Source organism: Lactuca saligna, chromosome 2 (genome assembly GCF_052625555.1).
Source record: "Lactuca saligna cultivar CGN05327 chromosome 2, ASM5262555v1, whole genome shotgun sequence".
In the NCBI taxonomy this organism is placed as follows: Eukaryota; Viridiplantae; Streptophyta; class Magnoliopsida; order Asterales; family Asteraceae; genus Lactuca; species Lactuca saligna.
The window spans coordinates 189,765,645-189,775,589 of NC_136418.1; the positions used below are offsets into that span (position 1 = coordinate 189,765,645).

Below are 9,945 nucleotides of genomic sequence, written 5' to 3' on the forward strand. Positions count from 1 at the left end.
ACTAAATAGTCTAAGGGAACCTTTTAAAATTTAATCGCTTGCAATAGAATCTGCATCTCTGTTTTTTCTTGGAATAGCCGTTGCTGAGTTGGTGACAATTATTAGCGATCTTTGTTTTAGCCACTCGTTATTTTCTATGATTTATATTTTGGAAGTATTTATATGTTGAAGTTTATATAATTTTTAATTTTATGTTATTACTTTCTACACATAATATACTATTGTCGAGAAATGAGCAGTTATTTCATCATAACCGAGTTTTGAGTGCAGCTCAAACCAAAACATCTTAGACCAGATGAAGGGGTCGTTTGATAGTTACTGATTGAGAAAGTGTTGATTAAGAAATGTCTGTCTGAGTAATAAGTTCTGATTGAGTAAGAAACTATATTGTTTGATTATATATCTGACTGAATATGTTGACTGATGCAAAATGATCATTTTACCCTGATGCTATTTATAATAATAATAATAATAATAATAATAATAATAATAATAATAGTAATAATAATAATAACAACAATAATAATAATAATAATAATAATAATAATAATAATAATAATAATAATAATAATAATGTATACAAAACTTCCAGCATAATATACATTAAATATAGTATTTTAAAGATTAAAACACAAAAAACTCTTTAACTTGTTGGTAAACATCATTATATTTATAAGAGAGACCTGAGTTCAATTCTTGTTACCTCCCATTTTACTTGTTTATCTAAGGTCAAAGGTATTATTGTATAGTCTTGCTTTCTTTCTTAGTCAGACATTTTTTACTGAGTCAGATGGCTAAAGTTGGACTATCAAACACATTTTATTGACCGAGTCAGCCAAAAACGTCTGATTTGATTCGGTCGGACGCATATCAAACGGGGCCTAAATTTATTTCAGATTAATTTTATATCATTCAAAAATTTTCTTAAAAAAGTTTGAATTTATATTCAAATATCGATGTACAGAGTCTAGACTAAACATTGAGAAAAACTTCTTTTGAAATTCAAAAAACATGTCCAAAATTCGATAAATAAGTCTGAATTTTTTTTTTCAAAAATTACTTTGTTTTCTAATTTAAATTTAACAAAAGTTAAATAAACATAGCAAAATAAATCTAATTACAAAATACAGGCATAAAATGTATCATTTAGTTAATAAATAAGTGATATTAAATAGTTCAGATTTATGGAAAGATAGATTTTTTGAAAAATATTTGAAGCAAATTTAATAAAAAATTACATATTATATATCATATGATAAAAATACACATTATATCTTTTTTGAAATCCCAAATGACCATTATGGAGCAGGTGATTCAAAAGTTAGGTCTAATATATCTCTGAGTTAATTTTGTGATTATCCCAATAATATTAACATGTTATAGTTAGTTGGTCTATTTTAATAATGTGTTCTAGTCATTTACGTAAATTAGCAATCCATTTTAGTAATTTTCATTCTTTCCAATCTAATAATTTTGTATTTTCGTTGTTGTAAACAAGAAGTCTTGATTCTACTCTAATAAACATGAAGGAAAATAAAGTTTATTTTAATTTAATTATCGTGAAAAATGATTACAAGTGGAGTTTATTCAATAATTAAGTGGTTGAGTGAACAAAGAGGCAAAGAGCAGACAACTCACCAACCAAACTTTGGGCTGGAGCCATGATCCTCTGGTATTGCATACTCTACGCTGCTTTACAGCAATAGCAATTCCAGTTTGATAAATAATCATACAAATACACAATCCTTATTTTAATAAATCAAGAATAAAAAAATATAACGTTTACTTTATTCAATAACTTGTTTATATTTTCAAGTGACGTAGAGCATTATTTTTAGATTTTTAAACAATAGTGATTTACAGTTCATGAAAAAAAAAATTAAGTTAATAACCATACGCTAATTCTTACGGATGATTTCCAAAATAATTTCATTTTCCCAGCAATAAAGTGACCAATCATCTGCTTCTTTTGACATCTTACTAATAGTTGGTACGATTTATAAATTCTTTTAGATTTTTTCTTTGTTCTTTGTGTTTGATTTTAGGTCAAAAGGTTTCGGAAATAACAATATTATTTATTTATTTATTTCTTTATTATTATAATTATTTGCAAATAAGAATTTATGTTAACATATAAAAACAGCTCATCTAAAACCTCACCGAGATCTATTTTAACCCTTTTTTCAATTTATCATTGATATTAAAATCAGACATATTATGTCACGTCATTTGTTGACATATGGCTAAATACCAAAAAGTTTATACATGCCGCTCTTAATTTTCTATTACAGCATTATATTAATATATCTAATCAACGATAAAATTGCATTTACTATTTTTTTTCTTTTCTGTTAAGACATGCTTCAATCAAACCATGAAATTACAGTGAAAGCTACAACTTTGTGATCCCAAATTCAAAATATTAGCTAGTTTACTTTTACCACATAAATAATATTTAAAACATGCGACTGGTTTTTAGATTAACCTGTTTGTTGTATACAAAAGAATCATGAGAGATGTAAAACATAATAATAACCATAAACTAATAACAAAAAAAAGTGTCGAGAGAAAGAAAAAAAGCATGCAAAAGTAAGGTGGTGCACTCATACATGATACACCAACGGCTCTTGATGTTCTTTATGAAATATCTTTAATCTTTAATTTGAAAAAGTAAAACTTCAAGAAAAGAAAAGAAATGAAACAGTCTGGTAATGGTGGGCGTGCCAGCTCAGCTCAACTCGTAATATAATACTGTAATCGAGTAATCTATAACTATCATCCTCCTTGTCCTTTCCTAACCACACTTGAATCTTTCCATTTCTCTTTCAGAATCCTATATTCATTATTCAAACAACAACAAAATAAAGATATGACACTCGAAGACACCATGAAGGTTGAGGTAGAATCCGAATGCCCACCGGAGCCACCAGTCGCCGCCGTCGAGAAAGCTATCGTCCCAGTCGAACCCCATGTTCATGAAGAAAAACCTACCGATGATACTAAAGCTCTCGCCATAATCGAAAGTAATATCTCTAATCTCCATGTTTTGTATGGTTTCTGTTTGAAGAATTGGTGTTATGCAGACTAACTGTTTGATAAAATGACAGAACCAACGGAAGTGTGTGAGGAGAAACCTAAAGAGGGTTCTATCAACAGAGGTAATCTAAGAAACCGAAATTATGATCAAAATTCTAAACTAGAATTTAACTGTAAAATCTTTTTGATGATTAAAGAAAAATAAGTTTTTTTTTTTGGTTACTTGTTCAGATGATGTTCTTGCTAAAGTTGCAACAGAGAAGAAGTTAGCTCTTATTACAGCATGGGAAGAAAGCGAGAAGTCTAAAGCTGAAAACAAGTAAGAACAAAGTTTCAGTTTTTATGAAATTTTGGGTGTTCAAATTCGTTGATTACTACTTTACTATATGAAACTGATATAATTAAATGATTACATAGAGCTCAACAGAAGCTATCTTCCATCATTGCATGGGAAAACAGCAAGAAAGCCGACCTAGAGGCAGAATTGAAGAAGATGGAGGTAACAAAATTTGAATTTACCAATATAAATCGAACCCAGAAAAGAAGTTATGAAAACAGATCTAATTAGGGCTTTGAAAAAACAGGAGGATTTGGAGAAGAAGAAGGCAAAGTATATAGAGAAGATGAAGAACAAAATAGTTCTTCTCCATAAAAAAGCAGAAGAAAAGAAAGCCATTGCAGAAGCCAAATGCGGAGAAGATCTTATTAAAGCCGAAGAGGTTGCAGCCAAGTGTCGAGCTACTGGCGAAACCCCAAAGAAACTGCTTGGATGGTTTTAATCACAAAGTGTGCTTTTTTCAGGAACTTGATTTTATTTATTTGTTGATGTGTGTTTACTTTTACAATATTCTCTTATTGTGTATGATTTGTTTAATGATTCATTATTTGGTGTGCATATATAACATATTAGTGTAATTTGTGTACATTATATATAGCAAAGTGACAGTTTTTATTCATTGATGTCTGTTCTCAGTTCCTAAACACTAATAATTCATTATTATACCACTGACCTTATTATACATCATAGGCTGGCTTATACATATTGCAAATACTCTCCATCGTTAGGAAAATCTAGCAGTAGATCCAATGTTATATCCAATTCATTCTGTGCTTCGTTAGAGTTTTGAGACTCTGAACCATTTGTCATCTCTTCCTTCACACTCTGATCGCAAGATTCACTTGCTTGAACTGTCGCAAAAGAGACTGGTTCAATCTTTATAGGGTTTGGGATACCATACGTCGTCACCTTGTTAAAACCCTTCTGAAAAGCTCCAGAACCCCATTCATGGTGGAAGTTATCGCTGTGACTCATGGGATTCATTGCTGGCTTGGCTTCATCTTCTGGTTTTGCGACATTCTCCACTCTGTTGCTCTTCGTATCTGTTGAATTTGAAGGTAGGTCGGTTTGAAGGCTGGGAATCCGTTTTCGTAAATGAGAATTCCAGAAATTTTTGATCTCGTTGTCGGTTCTTCCTGGTAACTGTGCAGCAATGGCTGCCCACCTGAATAATAGTATTTATTTGATGTTTATAGACATGCAGATTGATTGTTGTTTAGTAGATGAAGGTGAAGTGATTCATTACTTGTTGCCGTGTAAGCTGTGGAGACGGAAGATTGTTTGTTCTTCTTCAAAACTGAAGGCGCCACGTTTGATATCAGGACGAAGGTAGTTTGTCCATCGGAGACGACAACTTTTTCCACACCTTTGAAGTCCTTCAACACATTAACGGAGAAAATAAATTAAAGCATGCGTAGAACAGTAGAAATTAAACACCGTCAACATTAAAATTGGGGATGGATGAACAGACTGTATATTTGAATCAGTAGATTGAAGATGTCAAATAGATTAACGCTTAATTGGGGATCGATGAACACACACGCTATATACGTTGGATGGAAGAATAATATAGTAGATTGTCCGTTACGAAAATAAAAATGAAACTGAAAGCAGAGAGAGGAGAATGAAACCTGCAAGTTTAGGAAAAGAACGCCAGGTGCCATGGCCGTTCTTAGTGATGTAATCAATGAGTATCTTATCTTCTTCAGGAGTCCAGGCACCTTTCTTCACTTCACCTTTGTTACAGCATGGTGCTCTTCCCATTTTCTTCTCTTTTCTTCCCCTCTTTCTCATTAGATAACTTCCTCACAGAATTAAATCTAAGATGTGTTTCAACGATAGAGTGAGAGAGAGCAACAGTAGGTCAGTAATGGAAGCCATTCACGCAAACCACAGCCATCTCCACTTCTGAACTTGCATCACCGGTTATGAAATTGTACTATTCTGTCTCTGCAGAGAAAAATTCATCAGAATGTCAAAAAAGCTCGATAAATGCTGAGTGTAGCTTTATCGCATAAGAACGAAAGAGAATTATAAACAATTGAAAAAGTTGGAACTATGGGAGCTACAATAATTGCATCATTAAAACGTGTTGGCTATGGCGTCTTCATACGAAAGTCAAAACATATTTCCATAAAAACCTAAACATATACACAGTAGAATGCAGCCAAAAATGCTTGAATTAGATACATATAAACGTATGCAGATGACAGAAGGAAGAAAAAGTGAGCTCTGATGATGCGTACTCACCGGAAAAAATCACGAGCACCGACTAGATAGGTTTCGAGAACGACAAGGGTTCTTGTTTAGTGTTTACACTTTACACTTCTCTGCCCCAACAAAGAAGATGACAAAATTTCTGGATTTTCTAAGACGAGTCCTCCGTCTATTTAGTTATTGCGATTATAAATTGCAATAAGTAGTTATCAACTCTTTATATATATATATATATATATATATATATATATATATATATATATATATATATATATATATATATATATATACACACACACACACACAATTAGTATTTAATTGCATTTCATCCTTATCTTTTCCATATTTTGCTCACATCCGGATGGGCAAGGTAGCGTACAGACTAGATCTTCCCGTCGAGCTCAGCCAGATCCACAACACCTTCCATGTTTTACAGCTACGGAAATACTTAATGGATGACACGGCGGTTGTACCCTTAGAGGATATTCAGGTTGATGACAGCCTGAATTACACTAAGAGACGGGTGGCGATTCTGGATCGCAAGACGATGGAGCTGAGGAACAAGAGGGTCGAGCTAGTGAAGGTACAGTGGCAGTATCGTAAGGGCTCGAAGACTTGGGAGCCCGAGGAGGAGATGATGGAGCACTACCTAGAGTTGTTTTCAGACACAGACAAGTGGGGAAGAATTGTAACGTCTCGTTCTTGGTACACATATAATTTATTTAAGTATTTATTTTTTAAGAGCTACTCGACGAGTTGGTAGCCCTAACTCGTCGAGTAGATGCCAGTTGGGACGCGATATTTAAGTGCTCTACTCGACAAGTCGAAAGCTTTGACTCGATAAGTAGGTCTGTCAGGAGGAAACCCTAATCTTTAGGGTTTGCACCCTATTTAAGCATCATATCAGGCCTCCACCCTAGCCTCCATCACCTCCACAACACACTCTCGAAACCCTAATCAACCTTGTGTGTTATTGAGCTAGTTTATTGCCATTTTGTGTGATTTGAAGCTAGGAGAAGGAAGGAGACCTTTGGTAATTCAAGAAGAAGCAGCAGATCCAAAGCTTGTGTTGCATTTCAGGCCCTTTGGAGGTATAAAGGTTATACCTTGGCTTCTTTTCACATAGATCTTCTTCTAGGGTTGCATGTTGTCATTTTTGGGCCATTTCCGAGTTGTGAGCTTTTGGGAGCATAAGGAATTCAGATATGGGCACTCTTGAGCTCTAGAAGCTCAAAGTTGCCATCTTTATTCAACCATGTCCCCATTCCATGCATTAGGTCTTCATTTTAGTTTGGTTTTGGTGTTTTAGCTTCATAACACCATGCATGCACGTAAGGTTAGCAACTTACGTGTTATGCTAACCTAAGTAGTCCAAATCTGTGAGATGGAAGCATTGGAAGTTATTAGAATCGACTATATGGCTTTGGCATTCAAGGGACTCGATGGGTTGTTCATGAGACTCGGCGAGTCGAGTCATGGTCCCCAAACCTTTTCTATTTTCGAGTAAGCTTTGTGAAGGGACTCGACGAGTGACTCGTTTTGTCCCGAGTCTGTATTAGATAAAACTCGGCGAGTCTGCGAAGGGACTCGACGAGTTGACTCAGTTATCAACGTGTCTAATAGCATAGAACTCGACGAGTTAGCAGATAAATCGGCAAGTTGGGTTGACTGGGAGTTGACATTGACAAGAGCGTTGACTTTGACCACGGGTAAAATAGTCATTTTACCCTGAGAAGGATTTTTAGATCTTGACTAAGTATTATTGTGATTTTGATAGCCGGGGAGACGTTGGAGCAGTTATCAAATTTTCCTCACCTCGAGATTTTAGAGACAACTTTACGAGGTGAGTTTTCCTCCCGTAGGAATGGGTCGAAGGCACCAATGTCGGCCCGTTCATGTATGTTAGTGTATACCGGACTTAGGTCCAATGACCGGGGATAGCCCGATGCAGTTTATATGTTTCGAACTTCGGTCTGATGCTGGGGAAAGCTCGAGGAATGTTGTATGCTTGATGTCTTTGTGATTCTTTCATGTACTTATTATATGTTTCAGACTTCGGCCTGATGTCGGGGCAAGCCCGATGAAGATTTAGCTTATATGTTATGTGTTATGTGTTCCGGAATTTGGTCCGGTGTCGGGGCAAGCCCGAGGAAGCTTTACATGTTTATGTGTTATGTATTGTTGTTAATATATATATATATATATATATATATATATATATATATATATATATATACCGGACCTCGGTCCGATGCTGTCACACCCCCAAACCGAATTGGCGGAAACATTCGAGGGCAGAGGACGTCATGTACAGTATCACAACAATGCATAATAGTAAACAAGCAACAACATCATCCATTGCATTAATAGTATAATTCAATACAAGTGTGTTGTGCGCAATAATAAGACACTAAAAAATGAATAATCAAAATAAAGACGAGTCTTGGAAGTGCTCTGTCTTCTCAAAACTTGTCATCGGTACCTGTCTACTGGTGACCTGAGAATACAAGTTATTTTGAAAGAGAGGATCAACATTTAAGCTGGTGAGTTCATAAGTATTTAGTTTCAAATGTTGTATAAGTTTGAAGAAAGTGTTTGTAAATGTTAGTTGAAAATGTTTGTAAGCGTTTGTAGTAAATGTTTGTATCTCCTAGAAAATCCTATATTTTCTACTAGAAATGTAGCCTTCTACCAAGGCCTGAATGTTCTGAATGTTGTTTGTTTGTAAAAGTGAATGTTTTTCCCAAGTATGACTATCATTATCAAAATATAGTTTTACTTTACCGTTTATGTGAGAAGATCACAAAGTGAATGCAATGGGAAAATAATAATGTATTGCAGTATTGTATATAGTAACTATTGTTGTACTAACTACCTTCAACCAATTATTAATTAAGGTGTAATGTGATATGATTGTAACCATGCTTTATCTACTAGTAGAAAACACGATGCTCGAAGACATCGAAATGTTATGGCATTCGTCACCCGTCGACCTGCAGGTCCCACTATAGCTAAGAATAAGGTGTAGGATCGTCAATCCAGTATAGATCTATACACAAATTCACGCTCTCCCTCCAGGAGACTCTGGTTACAAAACGTGACACAACAGTATGATGCCATGCCACGAAGTAGTGGCTTACATTAATGTTATCGTATTCTTGTATTTATATAGTATGTTCTCTATGTCCTAGTGTATTGTATGTTCTCTTTGTATAGTATATAGTATGTTCTCTTTGTATAGTGTATAGTATGTTCTTCCTTGTTTCTAATTATAGTATGTTTGAACTGACTCATGTATGAACTGACTCTTGTATGTTTCATTGTACTAGAAATAATAAGTAATAATCTCCTAAGATACAGTTCTGTTGAACCGAAAGTAGCAGGCAACTTTTGAGACGCTCAGGCAGCGATTGTGCGAGGCACCAATTCTCACTCTGCCAGAGGGTATATATGACTTCTTAGTCTACTGTGATGCTTCGATCACATGCATGGGAGCAGTGTTGATGCAGCGGGGTCATATAATAGCTTATGCCTCGAGACAGTTGAAGCCTCACGAGGTAACTATCCGACACACGATTTAGAGTTGGGGCTATGGTATTCGCCCTCAATATTTGGCAACACTACCTTTATGGGGTCCGTTGTACCATTTACACAGATCAAAAGAGTTTAAGGTACCTCATGGATCAGCCAAATCTGAACATGAGGTAGCGTCGGTGGTTAGATGTGGTTAAGGACTACGATTGTGAGATCCTTTACCACTCGGGCAAGACCAACATAGTGGCTGATGCCCTGAGTCGCAAGGCAGTAGCGGCCCCAATCCGAGACATCTGTATTAGGATGACAGTGATTACTCCATTGTTGGAGCAGATCCGAGAGATGCAGGTCGAGGACCTGAAGGAGGAGCGCCGGAAGTGTGAATGAATTATAAGCCACGTGGCCTCCTTTGATTATGACAACGTGGGTTGTCGACATTTCATGGGAGGGTCTGGGTACCGTACTAGGGCGGAGTATGGAAGATACTGATGGATGAGGTCTACAAGTCTAGATTCTCTATCCATCCCGGGGCGAAGAAGTTGTACAGAGATCTTCGACCCAATTACTGGTGGCCCTGCATGAAGTGGTAAGTCGCCTAGTACGTAGAGAGGTGCCCTACATACAGGAAGGTCAAGGCAGAGCACCAAAGGCCTGACGACAAGATGCAACCGTTAGACATCCCCGTGTGGAAATGGAGGACATTACTATGGATTTTATCACTAAGCTTCCTAGGACTGCACGTGGGGTTGATGCGATTTGGGTCATGGTAGATCGGTTGACCAAGAGAACCCAATTCATACCGATCTAGGAGAGCATCTCGG

At 35.8% G+C, this 9,945-nt stretch overlaps 2 protein-coding genes across 3 annotated transcripts; one reads left to right on the forward strand and one right to left on the reverse strand.

Annotated features, from left to right (window-relative positions):
- The first annotated feature begins 2,869 nt into the window (after positions 1-2,869).
- LOC145028593 (remorin-like) lies at positions 2,870-3,992 on the forward strand. The gene is made up of 5 exons (XM_078977286.1): positions 2,870-3,023; positions 3,108-3,158; positions 3,268-3,355; positions 3,454-3,535; positions 3,621-3,992. Exons 1-5 carry the CDS (start codon positions 2,870-2,872, stop codon positions 3,813-3,815), a joined length of 570 nt encoding a protein of 189 aa, XP_078833412.1. The 3' UTR covers positions 3,816-3,992.
- On the reverse strand, positions 3,943-5,752 carry LOC145028591 (transcription factor MYB102-like). 2 transcript variants are annotated; one of them, XM_078977285.1, is made up of 5 exons: positions 5,624-5,723; positions 5,443-5,514; positions 5,005-5,323; positions 4,620-4,749; positions 3,943-4,538 (listed from the first exon to the last, which is right to left on the reverse strand). In XM_078977285.1, the coding sequence occupies exons 3-5, from the start codon at positions 5,165-5,167 to the stop codon at positions 4,070-4,072; spliced, it is 762 nt and encodes a 253-aa protein (XP_078833411.1). In that variant the 5' UTR covers positions 5,168-5,323; positions 5,443-5,514; positions 5,624-5,723; the 3' UTR covers positions 3,943-4,069. The 2 variants fall into 2 exon arrangements, with proteins under 2 accessions (XP_078833411.1, XP_078833410.1); XM_078977284.1 differs by lacking the exon at positions 5,443-5,514 and having other exon boundaries at positions 5,624-5,752.
- Positions 5,753-9,945: the final 4,193 nt, after the last annotated feature.